The sequence below is a fragment of the Myripristis murdjan genome, chromosome 21, assembly GCF_902150065.1.
Source record: "Myripristis murdjan chromosome 21, fMyrMur1.1, whole genome shotgun sequence".
Classification (NCBI taxonomy): Eukaryota; Metazoa; Chordata; class Actinopteri; order Holocentriformes; family Holocentridae; genus Myripristis; species Myripristis murdjan.
Window position 1 is genome coordinate 8,820,929 of NC_044000.1, and position 27,892 is coordinate 8,848,820.

The 27,892-nt window shown below is 41.8% G+C and overlaps 3 protein-coding genes across 4 annotated transcripts; 2 read left to right on the forward strand and 1 right to left on the reverse strand.

Annotated features, from left to right (window-relative positions):
* Positions 1-1,096: 1,096 nt before the first annotated feature.
* Positions 1,097-9,807, forward strand: stk17b (serine/threonine kinase 17b (apoptosis-inducing)). The gene is made up of 7 exons (XM_030080301.1): positions 1,097-1,654; positions 4,572-4,784; positions 5,905-6,043; positions 6,761-6,887; positions 7,603-7,651; positions 7,810-7,989; positions 9,113-9,807. The coding sequence occupies exons 1-7, from the start codon at positions 1,530-1,532 to the stop codon at positions 9,348-9,350; spliced, it is 1,071 nt and encodes a 356-aa protein (XP_029936161.1). The 5' UTR covers positions 1,097-1,529; the 3' UTR covers positions 9,351-9,807.
* A 2,942-nt stretch (positions 9,808-12,749) lies between these two features.
* On the reverse strand, positions 12,750-21,282 carry c21h2orf69 (chromosome 21 C2orf69 homolog). The gene is made up of 3 exons (XM_030080302.1): positions 20,691-21,282; positions 15,894-16,123; positions 12,750-15,352 (listed from the first exon to the last, which is right to left on the reverse strand). The coding sequence occupies exons 1-3, from the start codon at positions 20,997-20,999 to the stop codon at positions 14,875-14,877; spliced, it is 1,017 nt and encodes a 338-aa protein (XP_029936162.1). The 5' UTR covers positions 21,000-21,282; the 3' UTR covers positions 12,750-14,874.
* Positions 21,283-21,983: 701 nt separating this feature from the next.
* On the forward strand, positions 21,984-27,892 carry ftcdnl1 (formiminotransferase cyclodeaminase N-terminal like 1). 2 transcript variants are annotated; one of them, XM_030080304.1, is made up of 6 exons: positions 21,984-22,237; positions 23,347-23,492; positions 24,822-24,917; positions 25,222-25,377; positions 26,201-26,389; positions 26,934-27,892. In XM_030080304.1, exons 2-6 carry the CDS (start codon positions 23,378-23,380, stop codon positions 27,368-27,370), a joined length of 993 nt encoding a protein of 330 aa, XP_029936164.1. In that variant the 5' UTR covers positions 21,984-22,237; positions 23,347-23,377; the 3' UTR covers positions 27,371-27,892. The 2 variants fall into 2 exon arrangements, with proteins under 2 accessions (XP_029936164.1, XP_029936163.1); XM_030080303.1 differs by having other exon boundaries at positions 23,376-23,492.

The window sequence follows — 27,892 nt, forward strand, 5'->3', positions numbered from 1 at the left end:
GACTGAGGTGTAACAAGGTGTCATTAGGATTTGGGAGTGGAAAATGTATTATGATGGCAGCAGTATGTTATTGTTATGACAGTGTGATGGAAAGGGTCTTGGCAGCATGCTCCAAAAAATGTTATTGTTACTTTCACATGTGCGTGTCTGCCTATCTTAGTAATAGGATGGAGGTTATGACTCATTGTTCATGGAGACACAAACAATAGGGCTGTTTTGATTTTGCGAATGTGAGAGCACCTGTACGTGTACCATGTGTGCAGTCCTGTTTGTCTCTATCTTTGTATATAATTGTACATGTATGTCTGTCCTGTTGTGTGTATAAATATATATATATATATTTTGCACCGAATGTACCAAAGGTTTGGGGGCTTGCATAGTCAACCATTAGGCCTATTCTCGATTTCAGTCCAACAAACAAACAAACATGTCCCCCGGCTTCTGCCACATCCTTACATCACCTCATGTCTGCTTGAGGGGCAATTTCGTGGCATGGGCAACAATCCTTCACATTACGATATAACTCATTTGGTCAATAAGACATTTTCCAATCTGAGGCTTTCTTGCTGCAGAAAAAAAAACTTGTCTGATAAGATTGATTGCTTGCTCCTCATCCAGATGAGGACACAGACACCACTCCCCTTGTCCAATCCATCTCTGACAGGACTGGGCTCTAGGTTTCAGAACTCCACTCTATGCAAAGCTCCTGTACGTATGTCTCCATTTCACCCCGATTATTGTAATAAAAGAAAACAAATGGCAAGTTTTGATTAATGAGACATGATTCTTGTTTATCTTTTTCTTTTTTTTTTTTTTTTTTTTTTTTTTTTTAGTTGTTTCAGATCTTATGGCTGTGTTTATTGTCTTCATAGATTTGTTAAGGCCAGCTGTTAGGGTCAAGATACCATTACAATTCAGGTGATTTATTAAGATGATGGCAGAACCTGTTCAATGTACCTGCCGTACATATTATATTATACACCCTATTATGAGAGATAAGTATACTTATCTGCTGCACTGTGCCCATTTCAAAGGTAAACCTGGGCATGTTTGTTTAATTATGCAGGAGTGCGCATGCGCCACGCCGTGACGTGTAGAGACTGTGTCAAACAGAAAGATGCGAAAATGATCGTAACTCCGGCCAAAGTTACTAAAGCTATGGAAGAACCGTCCGTAATAACTGTTTCTTTAGTTTGAACGCTTGAGTCGCTCTTACGTAGGACAGGAAGCAACTACTTTTATCGTAAATGAGCTGAAATATCGGGTGCACTTACTTTTGAAGAAGCGGCACTGACCACCCAGCTAACTTCTTTAGCGACAGTCGAGCTAACGCTGAACCGGAGGAGGAATGGATACCGACGGCTTGCTAGCAGCCCGCTCCGCAAATATTAAAATGTAACTAACGTCAAGGCTATGTTAACATTAGCTGCTTAGCTTAGTTGTATCTTCACCTCTCGAGAAGTTGTTTAGTGCGTCGGGTAGTTAGTTAGACAGCTGGTTCCGGAGCTGGTAACTTGACCGAGGGAAGGATGATGTCTCGGCGGCGGCTGGACAGTCGCAGCGGGCTCACGGCGGGACTGCTGGGGGAGATTCAAACCCCCATCAACACGGAGCCGGTGGAGAGTGTTTATGAAATCACCGGCGAGCTGGGCAGGTGAGTCAAAACACACAGCAGCCTCGGCTGTCGGCTTGGTGCTGGTAAAGCGGGGTCCGGGGACCACCGGCCAAACGTGGGATGTCCATCTGCAGGTCATGAAAACATCTTGCAGTGTGTTTAACCCAAAGGCCTCGTTTAGTTAAAGCTTGCATGCTGTGTTAACGGGTCTGAAAATGCAGTGGCTTCACACAGCGCTACATTCATTTTGGTTTTCACGTTAATATTAGTAGCAAAGTTTTGTTTCACTCCAGCCGGTATTAAAAATATTTTAAAAGTTTTAAATTTAACTTTATGAGACTGCACGCTGTAAATTAACTTTCTAGAAGTAGATAGAAATACATATAAGGATGGCTGTTTAGTGCAGAGGTATCACAATCCCTGCTGGCACCATCTACAGCATAGACTGCCGTGAAAATTTGTTATTAGTTGTTATTGTTAGTAGTTATTTCTAATAATTGTCACATGTTTTTTAATCAAATTGTGATCTGTGCTGTAATATATATCTGTTTGGGGCTCCTTGGCAAAGAGGAAGTGTGAGAACCCCTGCATTCAGCTACACTACTCCTGTATTTCAAAGACTTACAGGACATTAGACATAAGAGCAGAAAACTGAAGTATGTTCCCACACAACTGGGGGATGCCCTGAACTTTAAGAAGACTGCATTTCCTTTTTTGGTGAAGAATAACTTATTTACTGAAACTACAGTATTACCCATGCAACCCTGTCGTGTCCTTAATTTACTAATTTGGCTATAGTCCATAACAAAGCTAACCAATAAGGCAAATGTACTAATATTAACTGAATTGTGACTGATCTGGACTGGAAGCTTTGACCAGTTGATACACATGACTGTTTTTTTAATATGGTGTTGGAGAAGATCATTATCAAGTGTCAGCTGCTTGCTTGTAACATGATAATCTTTCCTGACATCTTTGAAGTGTGATTCAAGTAATGTCTGTGTATGCGCATTGGATTTTGTTCAGATTCTGTCATCTGTTGCTCCACTATACTAAAAAACCACTATGTTATGCTAGACCTCATAAATCTAATAATCCACCAGCCCCCATTCTGTCTTCAAATCAGGAGGAAGGAAACAAGTGCATGTGGAAACCAGATTTAAGTACAGCTTCTGAGAAAGAGGAAATAACACAGGCTACTTCTATCTTGACTCCTCACTCTCTGAGTGCATATCAGCTGTTTGTGTGTGAGATACCAAAACAGGAAATTTTGAATTGCAATATTTTCAAAAATGTGACAAGGGAGGTGTACAAATTGACATCCTGCATTTGACCTTTTAAGGAATTTGTAGTTGTGTACACTTGATGACCCAAATGACATCAAAATCTAATTTAGACAGACAACGACCAGTCTCCTATCACTCTTGTTTTATCTTATGTCTTTTCCCTTTGTTCTTCACTTTGTTTTCACGTAACCTTTTTAGAGGAATATAGATATTTTCATAGCTATGACTTGCATCTTCAAGCTAACACAGTTCATACTCTGGCACATGTAGAGATGATCGTTTTGGATTTGAAAGTGCAAAGCACTCTGGGTAAGAGCATCCACTCACTGCTTCAAATGTCAGCTGAATGCCCAAAGGTTTAGCATTGCCTAGTAAGGGGAAAGCAGGTCTAGCTCTCAGGACCGTTTGTTTAATGTTTAATGAAGGTTTGTTTGCTTACCTGCCAGCCAGAGAGCCTTTTTGTCCAGTTACAGTGAAGGAGATAAGCTTTGCCGTTTGTTTTGGAAAGCTGCTGACTGTAATGAACAAAATGTGTCATGAATGCCACATAAGTGCTGGATGGTCCAGATGCACTGCACAGCTGGATTGTTGCTCCTCAGGTTCATCAGCCGTGATGAATTATGACACTTCAGTCATTGCTAATGGTTCAAGCCAGCCTGTAGCAGGTAGCATATCCAGTCTCAGACAACATCAAGGATTATCACTGTACAGAGATAGAGATTTGACAGTGGCGTCAACATCAAGCTGTTTAGTAATATGCTGATAGTGCTGATAGTGCCAGTATTGGATATCTAGCAGATACCTTGCTAAAATTTGGTATTTGTACTGCAGAATTGTCCCTCTAGTAAAATCAAATATCAAGAGCCACTTTGTCAGAAATCAGTTGATTGTGTGCCCTTTTCGCCTTTTCAGTTCCTGCTAATGGAGGACATTAAACAAATCTGGAACAGTTTCTTCTACTGTAAGGGCCATATAAACTAATGAAGTTTTTTTTTTTTTCCGGTAAAATTAATGTGTCTGATCTCCACAAGGCCTACTTGGTGTCAGCCAGCACCTGAAATTCAGTGCTTAAAAACTGGCACTGATGCATCCTCAAAGCAATTGCTTGGCTGCACTATTACTTTGTTTCCTCAAGGGCACATCTTTAATGCTTCTCTCTCTCTCTCTCTCTCTCTCTCTCTCTCTCTCTCACTCTCTCTCTCAATTCAGGTCAGTTCATGTGGCTTTATCAGCATGACTGCATACAATACAATGTTGCCAAAGCATATTAACACAAACTATACAATCATAATAAACATTAATAATAATAATAATAAAAAAAAACAATAAAGGATGTGGAGAACAATGGGGTCTATTGAAGATAGGTAAGATAAGATGTGTGACACAAGATGAAAACATACAACAAGTGATTTATTATTTGATAAACATTAATTTGTCATGTGGGACAGGGGGCTCACAGAGCAGTCTTCCCTCTCTCTCCTAGTAGGACTCAAAGCTTCTCTGAGTCACTTAGATAGAGGAACTTATTTTTGCAAAATATTGAACTCTAAGACTTTGATATTAGTTGCAGTGAATTAGGACTTGCAGCTTTGTCTCTACTGTTCCCTGGTCACAGTATCAGTCACATTTCCCTTGACACAGCACTCTCTCTTTCTCTGTCTGTCTCCTAGGGGAAAGTTTGCGGTGGTCAAACGCTGTGTGGAGAAGGCCACGGGGAAAGTGTTTGCTGCTAAGTTCTTACGGAAGAGGCGGCGGGGTCGTGACTGCCGGGCAGAAGTGGTCCATGAGATGGCCGTCCTGGAGGTGGCGCGCAACAACCCCCGCGTGGTCAACCTGCACGCTGCCTACGAGACAGACCATGACATTGTCCTAATACTGGAGTAGTGAGTTCATAACTGAAACATTGAGTAGCCATCAACTGTAGGCCTGAAGTCTGTCAAACTGGAATCATACTTTCCAATGAAGTGGCCTCCCTTGTCAAGAATGTTGATTATCTTTTATCTTTCTGTTTTATTTCCCTTGCAGTTTACTGCTCTGTTTCGTCAAAACAGAAACTGTATGTGAGAGTTAGGCTGAGTATAAGGACTTAAATCCATATGACCGTCTAAAGTTGAATTGCTGTGATTTTCCAACCGCACCCTCAGCACTTGTGTGTTCAGCAAGTATGCAGGCCCTCAGTAGAATGGTTTCCACCCTCTCTGCCTGGTACACTGAGATGTGGAGACAGGTTAATCCCTCCCTGAGAGCAAAGAAAGCCTGGTAAATTCAGAAAGGGCCATAAGGGAAATACCACATTGGAAACCTGATAAACCTGAATTGTGATAAATCAAGATGCATTCGGCACATTGTTCACAATTTCGGAGCTTGTGTTACATATGAGAACGGTGCCAAAGGAGTTTCTTTGACATATGAACATCTTTTTGGCAGAGGACATTTGAAAGCATTTCTGACTGTCCCTGCCATATATGTCTTTGTTGCTTTTTGCTGGAAGTTACATTTGCAATTTCGGCTTTTGGCTTATGCTCTTATTCAGCATGATTTACAATGAATGTGCACTGGTGTTTGAATCAAGTTGATACTTGCGTCCTTGTGGAGAACATTCTCAGCTGCCAAGTCGCCATCTGATGCATCCTCAGTTGGCAAGGAAACCTCAGAGATGTTGATTTGTCCTCAGCATTTTGAAAATCACACTTGGGCTGTCAGTTATGACGTGAAATGTGTCATGACAGGAACACATATTGAGAAAGTTACAAGTTTTTCTGCATTCATTGCTTTTTCTTTTTAGTCATAAACTAACTTTTGCTTGCATCAGATGTGAAGTGAACTTTTAAAGGAATGGATGGAAGTTGAAAACATTTTGGTCACGTTGACTCATTTAAACTATCTTGCCCTTTATATTGCCACTGAATTGCCTTGTGTATCGCTGCCCTTTGTCATTTGAATAGATAACTGTTTTATAAGCAGTCTCAGTAAACAGCTGCTTGTATTTACGTGTTTCCACAGTGCGGCAGGTGGAGAGATCTTTGACCACTGTGTGTCTGAGGAGCTGCTGCCAGAGGCCCAGATCATCCGCCTAATCAGACAAACCCTGGAGGGAGTCCACCACCTCCACCAGAGCAACCTAGTGCACCTGGACCTTAAGGTCTGCACTCACACACACACACACACACACACACACACACACACACACACACACACACACACACACAAACACACAAACACAAGGATGCAGAAACAGGACAGAAAACACGTAGGTGCTCTCTCTTCCACATTCTTACCACCAGTACAAACTACATATTCAGTTGCACAGCCTTGTGTTACCGCAGGCTTTGTTAGTGCACAGTTGGCAATTAAACCCCCTAGTTCTTTTTCCGATGACACAGTTAAGCCGAGGGCTAAGGGTAGCCCGTGGGCTCAGGTTCCCTCTCAGTAGAGACAGGAGCATAGCTCAGGGCCAAGAAGAAAGTGGGAAAAGCTTGTTACCAGCACACCTGTGCAACATGAGTGAGGTTACATCACTCCTCTATCACTGACATCAGGGCAGGAAACAAAAGGCTGTTGTCATCTGATCACAGTGGCTGATGGATCCCTACGTCAACGCACTGCCACTGTTTTTTTTTTGTTTTTTTTTATCTGATCACAAATAGGTTTCTTTTTTAATTAGAAAATAATCTTCAAATAATGTTTGGTAACCAAGTGAGATGTAACTGAATCTGCTACAGCTGGGTAAGTTGTAAAACTAGAATTTGTTACAGTGGCTGTTGGTAATCCAGCCCAATTTACAGCCCTGCCATGATACGGAAGACTGTGGTTCTCACGTTCACCCTGTGTTTCCTCTTTGTTTTTGTGTCTTTTCTAGCCCCAGAATATCCTCCTGACTAGCCCATCTCCTCCAGGGGACATAAAAATTGTAGACTTTGGCCTTGCACGTAGGCTGGGCGCGGTGGGAGAGCTAAGAGAGATTCTTGGCACACCTGAATATGTGGGTAAGGTGGTGTTTATAAAACGTTTTCATTAGTCATACACATCAGGCAGGGCCAGGAATTGCTAAGACCAGCGGAAAGACATCGCTTAGGTTCATTCAGCTTTCCAGCATTACAGAACCTCCCATAAATCTTTAGTTGTTTATGGTTATTGAGAAGGCCTTGGCATACAGCTAACACCATCATCATCAGCATCATCATCATCATCATGCTTTTCAAGCAACTTGGGAATAGGGACATTGACTGTCGTCTTCAAAGACAGCATGGCTGTCACAGAAGAGTTGCATCATGGGATGAAGGGCATTTACACAGAGTTGTACAGGTCAGTAGTGAATAGAATGTGCCCATCAATCAAAGGTGTCATTGATGCCTGGAAATATACCCCACACTAGTCCTGAACCATCAGAAACCTTAGCTCTGGCCTGTATTCTCTAGGTTTCCATTCTTCTGACCCCTGTAGAATTTATTTAACTATATTAACTAAACTAAAGTTCTCTCGTTTTGCAAAGTGACAAACCATAGAGGCAGAGGAATAGAAAAACACATTGAGTTCCACCAGGATTTCACAGGACATGTTTGTGATAACAGAATGTGATTGGCAACAGAGCACAAGATGGTGGATCATTTGACAACATTTTGAATGTTAGGACAAAGGAAGAGGAAATATTCTGGTGATATCAGGAAATAACTCACTTTTCCTTTCATGTCTGCAATTTAGCACCAGAGATCCTGAATTATGAGCCAATCACAACAGCAACTGACCTATGGTGAGTCTTTTTGTTATGGACTTCATTTGGGTAAATTAATTGAGCTGTTTAGCATTTGTGATGCCTTCCAAGCCCTGCTGCGGGCCATGTGGTATTCACAGTACACAGTCGTACTACACATGTTTTGACTAGGTCTTGCATGCATGTGTGTTTCTCAGGAGTGTGGGTGTTATAGCCTACATGCTGGTGACGGGTGAGTCTCCATTTGCTGGAGATGACAAGCAGGAAACATATCTGAACGTGTCCCAAGTCAACGTGGACTTCAGCAGAGAGGCTTTCTCCAGGGTGTCAGAGCTGGCTGTTGACTTCATCCGCAAGCTGCTGGTCAAAGTGCCTGAGTGAGTGAGACTTAAGCTGTCTGTGTACTCCTGCCTCAGACTTGCCCAACACACAAACACAGTCGTTGCCACATACAGATTTATGTGTACTTGCTGTGGCTTTGTGTTAGTTTATTTATGCTGCATGCCAGTTTGAGTGCAGATTAAAGATTAAAGTAGTAATCGTAACTCAGGAGAAACGGAAACACCAGTGAAAAGAACGCCAAGCACCAAATGGATGCGGTTTAGGAGTAACAAGTTGGCCGAGGGAATTAGAGGCTCTAGAAACTATTTGATTAGTCATGAAGGTGCAGATATCCTCTAACAAGCTCAGAAAGCTGAACCTCAAAGTGATTCATTCTGAGTCAGGTGACCAGGAACTGTAACAGAGTTGTGTTTAAAAAAAAAAAAAAAAAAAAAAAAAAAAAAAAGTTGAACTGCAGTGGAAATGCTGGTGATTTTCCACAAAGCAACACGGCCAAACATCATATTTTAAACCAATAGCTGTTGCTGACTGGTGACTGCTGTGTGAAATAAGACTAGTTTGCCCAGCAACCCTGTGCACACTGCAGTCTGAAGCAATGCAGTTTTGTTGTTGTTGTTGTTGTTGTTGTTTTGCCATGCAAAAGATGCCTAACCTACCTTACAGACCTGCTGAAATTAACTTCTGCCTTTCTTTAATGGTCCCAGTGTAGTCCTCTATATTCTGACCTCTCTTGGAACATCATGTTTTGTCATTTGTGCTTTTTTTTTATGATTAGTTCACAGTTTGTAATCTATGTTGGGATAAATCAAAGCTGGTTTCAAAAGATTCTCCTTGCTTTAGCAGGAATTTCTGCTTCTGTAGCAAGATATAATATATTTGTTTTCCTGCAGCTTTTACATTTTCTCTGTGTGATAATAACAGGGGCATTAGTTCAAATAATCTGGAAAAATTTTCTCCAAAGTCTCAAAACTATTTCTGTACTTCTCTCAAAAAGGTTTGTATTTTCTAAATTGAATACATTCTGTTTATTTACCATTGCAAAAGAGTCTCACTTTACATTTTGAGTTGATTGAATAGATTGTGACTGAATTGACCGCAGATGTGACCTATAGGGTTGTTGAAGTGTTCTTAGTGGTCAACCTTGTGCTCCGACCACAGGGACAGGCCCAGCGCCGCAGACTGCATGAGTCACCCATGGCTGTGGCAGCAGCAGCACTACCAGGGCCCAGAGCCCGTTACGCCCCGCCCCGTCCGCGAGAGGAGCTGTGGCACAAAGTGGGCCGCTCCACCCGAAGACCTCGAAGACAAGGAGAACTTCCTAGAATCACCCCATTCTCATGCGAAAAAGTTCCGCTTCGATGAGGAAACGCCTGCTGCTGGGGACGGTGACTTCTGAAAACAAACAAAAAAAAAAAGAAATAAGAAAAAGGGGAAATGGGACGCAGGGTGTAGGGCAGGGTAGCACACTCCTCCCCTGCTGCTTTTAAATTGTTTTATGCATTCAGAATACCAGCTGTCCACTGCCCGCCACCCAAGAGCACTTAGGTCTTGTTTGTGTTCCAGTCCTTGGTCAAGAACGACCACTCAAACCAAAGATAACCAGCTAAAGTTTGAGATCTAAGGCTGATCCGTCACTGTCGAAACACATGGAATTTTTTATTTCTCAATTAATGCAGTGTGTTAACCTCAAGTATTTAATTTTATTGTGAGCTGTCTCTGGTGTTGTCAGAGTGCTGTCTAATTGCACACCATGTTGAGCGTTCAGTTGTCCCCGATCTGAAAGTGGCCAGTTTGAAGTATCTCAAGGGAAATCTATGCAATACTTCTGTGTTGAAAATAGCTTTTCAAAAAACCCCTAAAGACCTTTGGAAACTTTTTCAAACTCCGCTTAATGGCTCCAAACTTTTTGAAGTGGCCTTACCACTCCCAGCTAATGTTTTGCTGCAGTTCCACTTCAACAGAGGTATGTGGTATGATATGTAGATTGGCACTGAGCAAGTGTAATACTGTTCTTATTTACATGTTAGAATGAAGGATAGCTGGGCACTGGCATCATGGGAAATCAGAAATAATACATAAAGTAAGTTTGATAAAAGTTTTTTTTGTGTTGTGAGTATTTGGATTTCAAAACCATAACAGATCTAAACCAACAATACAGATTATACTTCTTATCTCACCTGCCCTATTGCTACTGTCATTTAAAGTTGTTAAAACATGCCTCTGTATATGTCATAAGCCTGTCTCCAACTCCTGGCCACATTACCAATCACTGTATCTCTTGTCCTTGTTGCTTGATGAAGTTGCGTTTTGTCTTAAAAAACAGGGCAGGAGGACGCACAGGCATATCACATTCCTTTTGCCTTGTCGCCTTTCCCAAGGTCTCATGCATTCCAAAACATACTAATAATGAACAAGCATCATTTTCTCATGTGTGTAAACCCTTTAAGGTTTAATCATAACTAAGGGTTTTTAGATAAAACTCCTTTAATAACTTGAACTCTTGAACGCCTTAGCATGGAACCTCAGTGTAGTTCCCTTCCAGAGGATTGAAAGGGCTCTGCGTTTAGTGTTTAATCTTGTACCCAAATCATAAAGGATTTCTATGTGAAACTGCACTGTACACACCTTGTTTGAAAAGGTAGTGACATCAACAGGTTGTTATGGCACTGTAAGCAAGCCGACAAGTCATGCTGGTGTTCATGACATTGGTGTCTCTCCCTCCATAGTAAGAATAATACTGTAATAGTGACTCATGTAGTCATTCACATGCCACACCCATACAGAGCTTGCTCAAAGGGATTTCCTCACAAAGCTGTGTCAGTTCCTCTTTATTAGCCAGCAGCAACTTGTTTCCAGCACTTACTAATAAGCACCCACATAATGAACTTAGAACTGAAATGGGAGCCATTTATGAAATCCCATGTGTTTCTGTGTTCTTGAGTGGTTCACTGGAGCTCACCATGTGTTTTCAGTCACTCGCCAAAGCCATCTAATCCGCTTTCATTTGTTCAGCAAAAAAGCTACTTTATTCGTCTCTGGCTAGGGTTCTGTTAAAGCTACTTCTTGCGTAGGAGTCTAAGTCATAATGAAGTGTGCATAAAAGAATATATTGTAGATTTCCTTGTTTGACGGGTCTGTCCCATGTATTCCAGTTGTTCTCATCTCAGGGCATGCTCTGTCACTCTACGTTTGTGTGCCCCTCTGTATCTGCTCACTTTGTTTTATTTTCTTAATGTACTTCTTTATAGGCCTATTATTTATGTATGAGTCAAGTATTAAGATGTAAATGTTGTGCTCATGTGTCTTGTAATGGGGTTTTGAGATCATGACAGGAGACAGGAAACTTAGGATGATTAGGGAATTATTTAAACAAAAATGCAGTTTGGTTATAGTATAGTGAAAGATGAATAGATGTTTGGCTGCAATTATTTGTAATGGTGAAAGCAAGGAATAGTTTCTTAAAAGGTACTGGGGAGGAAAATGACAGATGGATTTGGATTGCAGATGAATCAGATGGTTTTAGTCATGGATAGGTTTATAGTGTCAAGTTTGATGGGATTTGACATGTTTTTGGAGTTGGAAAAGACACGTATTTATGCGGGTATTAGGATAAAGTTCAGAAGTTGAGCATTAAGAAATGTGGGCCGGAAAGGATTTTGGGTGATACCGATGAGAAAGTTGTAAGACTGTACAGAACAGATGATTTCAACTATCATTTAGATGTTTTAGAAGAAGATGGCTATTTGTCCTAACAAAGGAATATGATGGAGAAAACCACTGTATAATGTGAAATGAGGTGCTGCTGATTCATGTATATTTTGTCATAGAATACCATCTTCAATGAAAAACCTTGATGCAACATCTCACTTAAGTACAGTGTCTGAACTCGGAGGGCTCTTATTTTGCAAGCCTCCAGTGAAACATTCCCTTTTGTTCTGATGTGCCAAACCAAATAAGACAACAGTGTTTGTTTGTTGTTGTCCGCAAGGTTTTCCTAGCGCTGTCACCAGCTGGCACAATGGCCTTTGTGTGGGGGATGGCTGTCTCCAGCCACAGCCATGCTCTCATCTGTATGCTGTCATCCTTCAAAACTGGAACACTACACTGTAAAAAATGTCCATCTTAGCAAGGAATTTCATCTTGTTGAGGCGGGAGTGGGCATTGCACTTCGGCTCTGTATCATGTTAAGTTTTTGGTTTATCTTTAAAACAAGTGAGAGATTCTGCTTCAATTTGTTTGTAAGAAATTATTAGGTGGCAGTGTCTTGAAATAATGTGCTTCATTGTATAGAAGCATGGTATCTACTTGTGTTATAATATCTTTGTTATAAAATTATGCTATTTTTAGACTCAACAAGCAGTTTGAGCCCATAAAGATGGACTTATTTTGCAGTGCAGTAATATCAGCCGACCCTGTATCTTGTATCCGTCCTCACTTTGCAGGATGATGAAATGCTTGAATCAGTTGGACAGTGGCTCATGTTTGCTGGGTTCCTTTGTCCGCCACTTGAACATGATTACGCTATGGTGTTGATTTTGTTGTTTTTGTACGGCTGACCCAATTAAGTGTTTTTCAGCTGCCAATCACTCTGTGGCCTATGTGTGTGCCTATTGTCTGGACAAGAGGTGCTTAATTTGCAGTCATGCTGTCATCCTCAAGAACTGGAGCACCCGTAATGTCAGGCGACTCTGATGTCATCCCACATTCCTGTTTGTGTGACCGTCTCCTGCTTGACCACAGTAATACTGAAGGATGTATCTCAGTCAAACTCAAACCAGTCACAAGCACAAGCAAGTAACTATTCAAGAGATGTCTGTTTATTTTGCATTTTATATATTTTTTTTAATGTATGAGCATTTTGATTGCAACTGAAATTGTTGATTTAGAAAAAAAGAAAAAAAAAAGACTACATCTATATTCTGTTCTGATCAAACACAAGCTAATATTTAGGCATCACAATGCAAACTGAAAAGCTGATTAAAGATTGTAGAAAATGTAATGGGGTTTCTGTGATGTTTTTGTTGTCCTGAGTCTGTGCAGTGTGCAACCGGGACTTGATTTCCTCTTCAGTTCCCAGTTTTCTGCCTCCTCCACACTGCCACCTGCTGATTTGAGAGTGCTAAAACAAATTGCAATCCAATAACTATTGATAAACAGGTTTCTACATGGTGCAGCCTATCCATTAGTAGTTAACTGTTGCTAGGACAAAAAACAACAAGGTTCCAGGTGTGTTGATTGGCAATGACATTGTATAGAGACAGCTGATGTAATGCAGTCCACTTTTTTTTGCTGCAAACAAAGAAATCTAATACCTACACCATGTTCTAGATGGGATCATGTCCCACCTAGTGTTATGCTGTCCTCACTGTACTACCTGAAAGCACTAGCAAAAAATAAATTCAAACTAGGCAAAAAGTCAATAATACTATTTCCATCTTGTATGCCAAAACAGACTCTGACGTCTTTGAGACAGCACACTGTAATAGCACAGCTAGTAAACATCAAAGGAATGGTAGGAAGTTACATTCAGCAGAATGAGTTACAGCCAACAGCCATAGTGCAAAGATGCTATGTAAGCTTACATAGAGATCACATCAACTGGAATACATTGCAGATAATACACATGCTTGCATTTCAATGCTGCACATGCACACCACATGGTCAGTCCATCAGCAATCTAATCTGAACAAGTCACTTTGGAGTGAGTTACCAGACAGCGCATTTCACACAAAAAGAATCATGACTTTTATCCCTGCTAAGTAACTTTGTTTGAGAATGCAGAGCTGGCGTGATCACACTGCTGCTGTCACATGAAAACCTTACATATTCAGGAAGTTTTCAGGAGCACAGACTTATGACCGTGCCTATTTTTATATCAAGGACTTTGAATATGTTTCTCCATATTCATTTAACTTGCTCTACTGAATGGGGCTCTTGTGACAGTTGAAGTAAAATATTAATGTTACAAAAAATGAGCTTACAATGGTTTTCTGAGACAGCAGCAGTATGAGTTGGTACATGAAGTATGTGGCTGAATACAGGCATCTGACTGGGAGACAAATTAATATTGGTTTACAAGTGTGTTGGGATCAATGTGATCAAATGACAACAGGATCATCTTCCTGATCATATGACAAGCTTACCTGTGTTTTGTCACAGCCAGACCTTTCGCTTTAGATTCAAAATTCAATTTACTGAAACACCAGTTTGACTGACAAGTGTGACGCTTATGCTACTAGTTAACATTTAATTAACTATCTCAATAACGTGCAATGCACTTGAAACATTAAAGTGTCAAAAAGTACCTTATCCAGGAAGCCCGTTTAACTTGTAGTGATAAGATGCTCTGCTTCAGCCGAAGATACATTTAGTTAATTAAACTTAAAAGTATGGCAAAATTTCATTTCAAAATCAACTACATACAATCCAACATTCTGTGAGCTTAAATTACTTGGTAATGTTACGCTCGTAAGCAAAATCTAACTGTTCCCCTGGAAAACGGGTTGATTTATTTTCATAATCTTTTCAAATAACTAATCCCACACAAACTCAAAGCTTGAGCCAGGATCAAATATAAAAGGATACATGTATCCTAAAGTGAATGCTAATGAGGCCATCGGAGGATTAACTTAAAATAAGACTGCTTCAGCTATTCCACTTCAGGTTAAGTGCATTTAGCAATAGAAAAGAAGGTAAAACACACCAGCATTTGTTGCATGCTCTCTCACATTTGAGCCCTTAAAACACTGAAAAATGAGGTAAGACTCGCAAATAAGAGACATAAGTCAGGAGTTATATTCTCAATAAATAACAACTCTTTTGCGCCTCAGTCAGTCAGCTTAGGTTTTGGGTTTGTGTGCACTGACTGAAATCCCCACTGCTGACAAACATTTAAACCCTGCTAAAAGGGAGAACCAAACTCAAAACTCCTGGATGACCCTGAAGTGGTTCTCGATGGAGGGGGGCTCATCCTCAAAGTGCAGCTTCTGGCTGGGACAGGCACCCAACTCCTCCAGGATCTTGATGAAGCGTCCGTTTTCTCGGCCCACCCAGGCCCGCATTGGATCACACACCTCATAAGGCGTCACGTGGGTGTGGATCGCCACTCCACTGGACGCCAGCTCCTTTAACACCTGCTTGTCGGTCACCCAGGTCTCGCTGCCCCCCGGGTGACCACCGTCCAGCCAATAGATGTCTGAGATGCGGTCGATGAAGGGCGACAACTCTGGGTCTGCCCGGGCTCCGGCCAGCTCGTACACCATCTGGTTGAGCACCACGCAGCCTTTGCTGAAGCCCACAAGGATCAGGGAAAATCCTGACGGGATGGGGTCAGCGCCTCCTGGCGGTGGAAGTGGGTGTGGTAGTCCGGCCCGCTCCATGCCGTGGCTCAGCAGTGCCCTGCAATCAGAAACATTTACTTTAACCCAATGCGGCTACACTGGGTCTTAAGGATTAGCGATTATCTATTAACGTACCTTACCTCGATTATAAATTCTGACAATTCAAATGGAATGAATTGTTTTGACTTTGGCCTTAACTGATATTATAACCTCTGAATTGATTTATTCACAATAATTAAATAACAAATAATGATAATGATAAAATCTAATGTGGAGATAGCAGAATACTGTATAAGTTGCAACTTCTTTATCAAAGTTTTTTTCTAGAATAAATGTTAAAGTAATTTATTTTTCACATGCCTGTCATTATTACACGTGTTCATTGATGGGGTAAAACTGCTGAATTGAATCAACTTGAATCGTAGTTTACAAATTTGAGTCAAACTAAATTGGTCCAACTAAGAAAAAATGTTACAACTCAAACCTCTAACAATAAGAGGAGATGATAAGTAAATGCTCACTTCAGCTCTCCACTGGGGTTCAGCTGATATGACATGTTTAACTTTAGGGAAACGTATGAAGGAAGGGAGGACAGTAACCTGAGGTGGCGAAATGCTCCGAAGTCGGGCGAGTGCTCCGGTGCTCCAAACATGTTGCTCTCCACAAAGTTGTGGTAGCAGCTGAACTTGTGCAGATACATACGGGAAGCTCGGACCACCCAAACATGTCGGCTGGGGAAACGTCGCCCCAGGGTGAGGGCCACTTGCTCCAGACTCCAGGAGAGCCACTGGACCCCCTCCGGCTGCAGAGCCATCTCCTCATGGAAGTTCTGCAACACACAGAGGAAACACTGCTTGAGCTTACAGTATGCAATATTTTCACATGAAAAGAACCACACATTAACAGGATACATTACATATCATCAGTCTGTCTACATATGGCCCTGTATGCTTAAATTCCCTTCATTTACCCAATTGGCTTTTCTTTGATTTTCAGGGTGTTTTTATGGTTTGCTGGGGGAGTGGTCAGCACTGTGCTGTAAGGCCGGTGGACACCATGCAGGGAAGTCATAGCAGCATTAATAATGGTGGAAAACATTGAGAAATAAAGTACAACAAAGCTAAACATTCAGCTACTAGGACCCGTTCTAAAACAGAAGTGAGCAATGACACAGCTTCAATTGTTTTTTTCTTAAATTACTGATGGACTGTGTTTCCCTTCTGCTTCTTCAGCACCACTGTAGTGCTATTTCTGGCCTGTGTGGAGCTCAGGAGTGCTGCACCTGACCATGGCTCCATGTTGCGTGATGCACATCTGAGCCAGTACATTTAGTGTACTAAGTCATGAACGGATTGGCGTTACGATGATTTCTTTGATTCTTGTTTTGTTTGTTAGAAAGATTAACTGAGGAAGCACTCCCTCGTTTTATTTATGGGAACCTCTGATGTGGTGTTCCCTCTTAAGCTTTCTAGGCAGGACAACCACAGTGGGTTTCAATCAGAAAACAACTGAGCATGCAGCCTACGCAGCAGAAAAACTTTCTGATTGTCACTCTGTTGCTCTGTAATATTGTGAAAATTTAAAGAAAAAAAAAAACATACCTCAGCAGTGTTTATCAAAACATTATTTCACAGTTCAATAAAACTGCCCCTGAAAAGGATCAAAATGTCTCTTAAATATACTTTATAGATTATACTGCCAAAGTAAAGACAATTCTTTCTTCACATTACAGATAACAGTATCTGAGCCAGAAAAACAAAACATCTCACTGTCACAAGGCAATGAAAAGTTGGATACAGCAGCAGAGATATATTTTGCTTTGGTTATGGCAGTAATCTGCTAAAATTAAACTGAAAGAGAGAGCAATGGGAGAAATGTAAACAAAATATTTTTCATGTGATTTGATAGCAGGCTTCACATTGTAAGCCCTGGTCAGTGTGCAAAACAAAACATGTCGCTTAGGTCCTTTGATGAGAATGACGATACTGAGAATCCACCTAAAAATAGCACCAACTCATCTGTTCTTGGAAGACAGGCCGACTTAATTAGCTCCATCATGAGCACCTTCTCAGTGCTTTGTGAGACACAGTGACAATGTGTGATGGCCCATGTTTATTACAATGACCTCATTCACTTTATTTACCATGGAAATATCACACTGACAGCGTCCTGTGCATACCATAATCTCCTGGGAAATGCTTGGACACTGAGGGAATATTAACCAAACAAACTTCAGATGAGTGGAATGAGTGCTTTGGGAAATGAAAACTCCTCTTGTACATTAATATTTTCATTTCTTGAAGAAATCAAAGTTAAACAGATGAGTGATCTTTAATCTACTTACTCCTCCATGTTTCTTGTACTTGATTAGCGAGTGCCAACAACTGACTAAAAATAGAAAGAAAAGCCTTCTAGACAGCTTTGCCATAATCTGGCAGCAGGAATTATAATTTAGGCCCACGCTGGACAGACACTGTAAGGTCTATTTTTTAAGCCATGTTGCCAAGGGAAGGCTGACAGCACACTAGCTCTTCACAAACACCCTGCCTGCAACACACACTCAATTCCACACTTTCCTTTCCGAGAGGTGTCCAGGTCATTGTTGTAAGAACAGTTCCCCCAACCGTCTCACGCACTTCCATGTCTCCAGGGAACAACAAAATGTGCAGCACCACTTCCACCCTGAACAGGGGCTGTTTTAAGTGCTTCGCTCTTAAGGGCACCTCAAAATGTACTTTATGAAAGCAGGGAGAGCGTTCACTTTCCCAGCTCAGGTTTTCCAGACCTATCAGTCAAATTGGAGAAGCCTGCTGCTCTTCATGCTAACACCACCACCCACTGGAAGCAAAACTCGACATCATGTAGAGATGCCAACCAACTTTACAAGATCAGCACATTCTGACATCTAGGGAAAAAAACATAACAAAAAAATAAATTCAATCGGCCCCTTTTGTTTTTTAGAAGCTCCACATGAAAATCCTGTTCTTCCTGAGCGACCATCATGTCCTCTTGGAGTTGATTTTGCACCAAGGTTGAGCCAAAGGACAGCTGGTTAGCTGATCATGCCAATTGGCAAAAAGGGGGTGTGGCAGTGGGAGCGGTTTATAACAAAAAGGTGCATAACTTCTAAATGGATTCATGTATCATGACCATACTTTGTAGAAAGACACACACGCAGATAAACAGACATACAAGTACAGACTGACACTTTCACTGGTGATGGTTTGCCATGCTGCTGCACGTTAGCTACACTCCCTTTCATAACTTATGCACTGTTTGTTGTCGACTCCAGTGGGAGGACTCACTGGACTCAACACAGGTTTATTGTTCATTGGTGTGGTTTAGCCCCACCATCTCATTACGCTGGTCCATAAAAATCTTTCCGTTCATTGGTCCACCCAATAGCTACTGCGACTTTCTACCAATGAGGCTGAAATTTGCCAAGGAGGTTGTGTGTGGTTGTGTGTGTGTGTGTGTGCATAGATGCATGCACATACGTGGTCACAGCTACTGCAAATTAATGCTTATTTTTAAATGTTAGTGGCGATGGCAACTGTGATGCTCAAGTAGTTCAATAAATATATGCCCATTTTCTAAGCTTAAATAAAAAAAAACAAACAAACAAAAAAAAACCAAACGAAAGTATCAGTACCTGCTGTCACTGTGCTGCTTAGTGCACTAGTATCCATGTTAAGACATCAAGTGGTTTCACAATGCTTCAAAAATTGTCTGGTTCTATTTAGAAAAGTATGTTAAAAATAATTAAATCCAGCACATTTTGATATCTACTTGTATTAAAATAAGGAAAGTAGGGATGCACAATATTGGATTTTTTGCCGATATCTAATGTGCCATTATGTTCCTACTTTTTTGGCCGATTGCCAGTGCAGTTTTGCATATATTTTTTCCACCTAATTGCAGAGAACAATAAGTCTCTCCTGCAGATACAGACATAAAATACAATGCTTTTCAAAACGCACACATTCACTGGGCAAAATCAGAAAACTACTTCAACTTTGGTTATGTAAAACATGCCATATTTATTTTAATATAACATTTTTATTTCAAACAAAAGTGTTGGATTCATGCAGTTGAAAGAGGCGTGGATGATGCTCTGAGAAAATCCTGACAGTTGCCACAACTAGGGCAAGTTTGACCTAATTCACACTTCGGCATGTCATATCAGTAGAAATTTTCATTTCAGGACAATATTGATATTTCATTTTAAAGCCAATATCAGCTGATACAGATGCTGTGCATCCCTATATGAAAGGCATAGGAAATTAGCCATTATAGGACATATATCCCTATTGAAAACTTTCCCATAATACCAATCAATTAAGTTTACAATCATTATAAACAAGATGTCCTACATAAACTGCTCAATCTTCACATTTCTACTGAATGTTTTTGTTTTTGTTGTTATGTTACACTGATGCCACTGTAATGAAGGGCTTTATAAATAAACTGGATTTGACGTCAGTGTAGCTCAGTATAGCCAAGCCTGATAGAGTCAAATATCTCCCTTCATAAGTGGGGAAACTACTCTTTGGCTCGCCCTTGTTGCAGTTCGCTCCATTTGATGTTTGAGCTGCAGTAATTGAATTTGTATTAATAATTTCAAAGAGGAAGACAAATTATTGAAAAGAATTAATTCTAGTAAGACTTTCAGAGAGCGGTCAAGGTTTTATTTTCCTGTAAATAAATGTAAATGATTCCTCAGCTTACTGACTAGTTTTTATGAGGTAATGAACTATCTTTTACTGTGCTGATAACCTTACCTGACAGTCATGTGAAGTGCCCCATGGTGTGTACAGGCTGTTACATTTGTATAAGCTTGTTTTACATCCCTTGAACCTACGGATGCAATATGTCACATGACTCGTTCAGAGCTCATGTGAGTCAACCAGGTGGTTAAACCTAAACATCAAACATTTACACTAATTGCACAGTGGTTTGAATTCATGTTTGAAGGCTGGGAACAGTAATTACACCACAGCAAGAAGGAAGAGTATAACCCAACTCACACTGTGGTTTAAACTATAAAAATGAACCTGAAACGGGTACCTGGCTGCCTGTTAAAGTGGCCCAGACACCAGCTCATGGGTTTCTGCACCTTTTCTTGCCAGCAACCCCAAAATCAGTATGCTGTGCATCCCTCTGAATAAACTTTTGTCACTAGAAACCTCAATCTGAGATGGTTTAGTTACCTTTCTCAATTGTACCTGCGGATGCATCAATGGAAAGTAAAGACAATATAATCCAATCTGTCCTTGTACTAACAGAAAATGACTGCTAATCTTCATTTTTCTGTGACCTCCTTATCCCTCTGTGGGATGAACAGGCCCTCAAGTTGGGGACCAAAGGGTTTATTTCCCACCCTTCACCCCGCTCACCTGAATGTCCCCATGGAAAAACACAACGTGCGTGTTACTGCTCCCATCTTCTGCCGGTTCCGTGTCTGAGCCACACCGACTTGGCTCCTCTGTAGGCCGGAGGAGCAGCAGGTCGTTCACTCGGCTCGGGTCGGAACCAGGAACCGCGACCAGCCTCTGGAGCCTCTGCGGGCTTCCTGGCTGTGCATCCCGGGTCTCTGACGGACACCGCCCCGGAGGCTCGGATGATGACGTCCCCGCCACGGAGCTCATCACTTTGGCCACAGCTATAAGAGAAAAGCCCACCGCAACTCTCTGCGCAGTTATCATGGGCACTAAACTACGACTGGTTTAGTGTTGTCGGTCTCAACGGAGTAACTTAGCTAGCTAGGCTCCTCATGCTGCTGCTAGTACCTGGCTAGCTAATTCCGCCCAGCAGCGCAGCCACACACCGTAAACACAGGAAACAGCATGCTATCGTTAGGTAAGCACGGCCCGCGAGCCTGTACACAACCTTTAGGTGTGACCCTCATCACGGCACGACGTCTCCTGACCTCTGCGTCACTTGAATTGCTGCTGGTTGTTGGAAACTCAACTAACCACAGGGGGTAGTTCTGACTGTTTGGAGGCCTTTTGTCCACAAAGCGGCGCTGTTCATCAAAAACAAGTCAGTTAACGAACGCCACCACGCCACGAGCTCGTGTGCGCATGACAGCCAGCTGCGCCAGAGAGTATAAAAACAGAGTGAGAGGATTCACTCGGTGCTTACAACTTTTCGTCTTCGCATAAAACTCCGCCAGGCAGAGTCGCCCGATGAAATTCTTCTTTAAACTGGGAATCATTTGTGTCCACTTGTTAAATCTACACATTTTACGTGCGTGAAGACAACCTACACGTACTGTCTAATATTTTCGTAAGACCGACGTACTTACAGCGTTATTTACCCAGAAAAGTATATAGATACCTCGGGTGAAAACATAATGTCATACTAAAACAAAACAGGGAAAATAATAAAATAAAACAACACAACTACAACCGTCTCAAACACATCCAAAACACGTCTTTAGTTGTTTAAAAAAAAAAAAAAAAAGTGTTCACCGCGTGCACCTGTCTCGTGAATACAAAATATGGCGTTGGGCGACTAAAATAATTAATATTTAAGGATACTTTTGCATAAAGGAGCTGCTTCATCTGTTAGCTTGCCATCATGCCAATTAGGAGTTAGTTAATATTCTTAATTAACATAGCTGTGTGTGTGAGAGCCTGATGAGGTCCGGCTCGAGGCTGTTCCGGTCTAGGAGACGCTGGTTTCCAAGGCTGGAGCATGGCGGGAACCATCTTGATGTTTTGCTGCATCTGCTAAACTCCACTACTGCTCGCATGTTTGTGTCGTACGTGCAAAGATTACACGCTAATGCTTACGTTGATTTGTGACTTTGTAGTAAGAGCAGGCAGAAGATTGTGAATTTTCCTTCCCACTTCTATAAGTTTTGCATTTGGTCCCGCTGTGCACCAACAGAGAATGTGCGGCACACTGAACTGCTGAAAGTGAATTCCCAATATCGCAAGTATGACATACTTAATGTTTTGGTTATTAGTAACTAGTAACTAAATGTAGTTAGTTGTCTCACTGACTTGTCTTTCGTGTGCCAGAGTTGGACTTTGAGCCCGGTGAGTAACGGGGTCACTATGCACAGCAGACACGGCACACTGGGACGAGTGTTAAAGAAACCAATTTCAGAATCCCCATAGGCTGCGCCACACCAAATGAAATAGGCCTGTAAATTATTAAACACTTAAATTATTAAACACTCAGCTTCAGTCTAGACATATGGGGACCCCTCCTCTCTTCTGCAGAAAGGCGAGTGACAGGCAAAAACTGAACTCACTGATTGCATGTTCTCGCCTTGAGCAAGTCATTCAGGTTTATTCATGTGAAGAAGTTTTTTTTTTTTTTTTTTTTTTTTTTTTTTTTTTTTTTTTAAGGTGAGACAATATTCTGTCAGCCCACCTGAGCTGAGACAGAGCAGCTCCACAGCCTGTCTCTAGATGGCATTGTTCATCAAAGGCTGGGTTTTCTATATGTGGGTCAAATTGGTAATTTAACTGTTGAAGTTCCAGTAGGAAGATGACTGGAACTGAGTGGATTTTATTTTAGACTGGTGTGACCATGTTGACATTAGACACCCCATTGTTGAAACAGTGAAACTATAAACTATACTGCAGTCTGAGCAGGTTTCAGCATCAGCTTAATATTGCACATGATCAGTTATGAACAAGATTGATCTACAAAAAGCGTAGTAATGGATATTGGTGTACTGTAAATACTGTGTGTGTGTGTGTGTGTTTGCAGGGGTGCAGGGGCTGCGGGGCTTAAAATGCATTCACTAAAAAGTGGGGGGAAAAAAACCTCAAAGATGCAATAAACACTTGCAGCTTTTAAGTATGTTGCCTGTTTTTGTATTAGTACTATTTTTGGTTAGATCTTTGACTTCCCTGCATGCTAATATTCATTAATAATATGTCTGTAGATTTAGTCTTGCCAAAAGTGTCCTCTTAGTTTGATCACTTAATATTTGTAATGTGATGTTTTCCAACTCTCCACTCAAAGACTTCAGTATAGTCCTATTTTAGTTACCCGTAGCACATAATTAGGTCATTTGATACTTCTGATCAGGTCTGTGGTTTATTCTTGCTCTGTTGCGGAGATGGGCTCCAGTTCCTTAGGCCGTCGATTGGTGGCCTGTCTCCTCAACGTGTCTGAGGCCCGCAGGAAAGACCTGGTGGAGACTGTGGCTCGGGCAGCTATATATGATCCTAAAGGCAAGTCCTGCAGCAGGTCAATGACAGGAGATTTGTCCACAGGAATTACCAAACTCACATACATTTGTCTCTCTCTTTGACATGTTAAATTTGTGTGCTGTTTTTGACAGTCAGCCAACCATTTCACCACTGATTCATCATGTTTCTGTTTCGGTAAGATCATCTTGGCATATGTGGCAAACACATGGAGCTGCAGCAACAAGAGGTGCAATCCTCTGCTTTTTTTTCTGATAGCCTTTTCTGACTACCAAGGCTAACCAGAACTTTCCATAACTTGGGAGTTTCCAGAACCGTGAAGTTCTGGGATTGGCTTTTCATGCATAACGCGTGACAGTTGTATCAAGCACTCAAGCCTGTGCTGCCTTGAATCCCTGATGAAGAATGTTTTAGTTGCAGGCCTTCATGGTGAACGTATATTTCAAAAGCTGATCCAGTGGAAGAATGGCTGGATCCTGCAGACCTGGATTATACAGCGTGATGAGCTTTTCAACAGAACTTTTGATATCATTCTTCTGTTGTAAAAGCATAGCCCGTCTCTTTTCCACTGGATCAGAGATGACTAGCTTTCTTTGGAATAGAAGTTGACCATTCTTCATCAGGGATTCAAGGTGGCACATGGTTAGTACCTCATACAAATATCTTGCATTATGTGTGCAGTAACACTCTAACAGCTGATGTGTTGCAACCTGTAATGATCATCACATCGATGGTTGACCAATCAAATTCGACAGCACTGCTGGCTCCCTTTAAATGTTCCTGGTCCTCAGATTTCAGCATCACCCATCCAAGCAGGACTGAGGTTAGGTTCCAGGAACTTGATCCTGAACTGTGTTGGAGCTTATGGAAACAACTCTTGAAGCTGTTAGATGGTTTTTATGGCACAGGATGCCTCGCTAAGTTGGTACACTGAAAAAGAGACGTGTGAGTGATTATCTAAGCTGACTTGTCTCAATCTACAGCTCAGTGATTTGGTAGTAGTTAGGGCTTAAGAGAGGATAGAGAGACAAATTTACCTCATCAGACGACTAACTTTTATTTATAACATTACTCAGTTGAATGATGTACACATTACACCACCATACACCGCCACAGCAGCATTTGTCAGGTATATTTTCCAAGCCCATTTGCTACATGTTTACCTATAATTTGCATACAGCTAATTCTCTGATGGGCCTCCAGATGGCACCAGACACGGTTGCCAGGAGATTTGTGACTCAGCTGCATGGCCTCTGTGGCAGCGGGCTCTGTAGATTCAGGTGTCTAAAATAACTCAAGTGCCTCATTAAAACTTCATAATATTTTTTCCTCTCTGCATTTCTCTCGCATCAGGTCTGAGACGAGAGGGGACCACAGTGCTGAACATCTTCAATGACTTTGACTACAACCGTTCTGTCATCACCATCGTGGCCAGCATTGATTCTATTAGTAAGTCTAAAACCTGTTTGTTTCTGTGGTAGTCTCTGGGATCATTGGTTTTCAATGGACAGTGCAGATATTTAGAGAGCAGAGCATATGAATTAAAATAAATAAAGTTTTAATGCACTTAAATGGTCGACCACTAAACACAAAACAATGAAACAAGGACAGCTAAATGGAAGATTTATCTCCTTGAATATAGATAGGGTAATTATCCATGACTCCACCTTATAATAATGCAGATACAGCCTGTGTCCTAGTCAGTGTGAAATGCACTGCTTTAGATGACCTTTTAACCCTCCATGTATTCCAGGGGAGGCAGTCCTGTCTGCATGTGAGAGAGCCTGTGGGCTGATCGACATGCGCACTCACACGGGGGTCCACCCTTGTATGGGGGCCGTAGACCTAATACCCATCTACCCCTTGGGAGCGGAGGTGGGAGTGGAGGAGTGTGCCAGAGAGGCTCGCGGTGAGATTCTGCTTTGTGTGTGTGTGTGTGTGTGTGTGTGTGTTTTATGTGTATGTGCATCAGAGCTGTGCAGACGACCTTACAGAGAGCAGTCTAAATGATAGAAGTAAAGCAGAGTCTGCACACTGCAAGCTGCTTCCAGTGTTGATCAGTTTATTAGCTTACACTGTTTTGTATTCCTGAACCTGATTTTCCTCCACAATATGGATTTATAATCAACATTATATAATTTTGAGGCTCATTCCTGCCAGTGTTTTTCAGAATGTATGAAAAACTGTTTTGTTCAAATGTAAATGTAAAACAGAAAGCAGCACTTCTGCATCTCTAAAGTTAATACTGTGCTGTGTGCCAGCCCATCCGTGTGGTGACTGTGGGGGATTTCTGCTCGCTTGGCTAATGCCATTCAGCCAGAAGTGGCTAATGATGTTATGTTGTCTTCTCTTTCTGAGCTGTTTACAGAATACCAGCTGACTCAGCGTTCTTGTGTCTTCCGCATCATTTTTTGTGAGCAGTAACTCAGGATTAGGCCCTCATTATCACATATGGAAGATGTGTGTGTGTGGTATGACTGCAGTTTACTAATTAGCCAGCTCACTACTTGGCTCTGCGTTTGTGCGGAAAGCTGTTACTTTGAAGTTGTGCATGCGTGTAATAAGTTACGCATGTGCCAGTCTACTTGTCGTCTGAAGTCCACCCCCTCAGGTGTTTTGTGGACTGTCACGCTCCCTCTGCTCACATGTGTATATGAAATTGCGTATGCGGGATGATGTGCACTCCATGTGCTGGTTACCTAACTCCTGCATCCTCTCTGGCTTGCGAGCAGCTGTGGCTGAGGGGCTTACGCAGCGGGTCCAGGGCACCAGTGCCTTCCTGTTTGGCTGGGCAGACACGCCCCTGCAGCGGGGCCTGGCCCAGAGGAGGAAGGAGATGGGCTGGTTTAAGAAGAGGCCGGACATGCAGGCCATCAGGCCTGACATGGGGCCTCAGCCACAGAAACAATATGGACTCACAGGTGAGCTAGACCCAGGCAGAGGCCTAACCCATACAGATAGTTATGTATAAGGGACATTCAGATTAAATACCAATACATGCATGAAATGGTTTTGAATTTGGCACATTTTCATATATGCATATGTCCTCCCCAGTTTTTGGGTCATCAGCCTCCACTGTCATATATGTATACTGAGCAAGTATGAGGTGCACATGTAAGGAAAATATAATGTTTTCATATTTCCATGTATGAGGGCTACATATGTACAGTGGTGAACAAAGTATACAGCGCCATTACTTAAGTCAAAGTATAGATCCTCGTGGTCAAAGATCATTCATTCAGTTTACCTTAATGAATTTGCCTAGACATTCTAGGTAAGTAATGGCTGCTTAACCTGCAGAAGGAACGTTATAGAGTAATGGAAATATGGGAAAAATCAGGGACAAAGTCATTACAGGTGATGCGGATGAGCTCACCTTGATATTTACAAACAAATCTGTTAGTTATTTGATCTTGTAACCCTGATCACTAACTCAAACCCCCTCCCCACCCTCATGAATCACAGGCGTCGGGGCCAGTCCCTACGTAATGAACTGCAACGTCACCATCGACACCCAGGACATCACCTTGGGGAGAGGCATCGCCACAGCCATCAGGGAGTCGACGCCGGGGGGCCTGCCTGGGGTGCAGGTGCTGGCGCTGCCACACGAGGGCGCAGTAGAGATCGCCTGCAATGTGGAGAGTGTGAAGGGGAGCCCACCTAGCCATATGGCTGCAGGCGAGCCGTGGCCTTCTTTCAGCATCAGTGGTCAACCCTACTGTCATGCTCCAGCTTCTCTCATCACGGCGAGGGTTGCCGAGCTGGCAGGCCAGCAAGGGGTGAGCACCAAGGGCACCGCGCTGGTGGGGTTCACCCCCAACGAGTGCAGGGGCCTGGCAGAGCAAACTCTGTCTCGAGGGATTGCTGAGTTCTGGAAAGAGCAGCGCACAATCCACATGTAAAGCCCCTTCCTTACAGCAGCCAACCAAACCTCAACAAAAGCAGATTCTTGATTTCATCTTGATTATCACAATAATTAAAGTGTTGGAGTATTATGTCTCTTTGATTGTTTACAATGCAATAAGAATGTACTAATGACTGTTCTGTGTTGGAATCTGTGTAATGATATTGTGCAACATATTTTACTTAGATGGATTAATGGATTAATATTAAATGTCATTGTCATAAAGGTACAGTTAATTCATACCACCTGCAGTATTAGGGGAGCTACAGTATAGCTTATGAATAATAACAATTTTAAAATAATAAATAAAGCTACTAAATAAAGTGATTGTTAACATAAGAGTTGGTGAATTTGTTTATATGGTTATGTAACAAAAATGCCTAAAATCCAGTCTCTTACATAAAGCAGCTGTGCTCTCATGTAATCACCAATGAAATAATAATGATTCTTTTTAAATGATGATTTTTGTTTGATAATCTTTTGAATTCAACTCTATTCAATAAATAATTAATCAACTAAA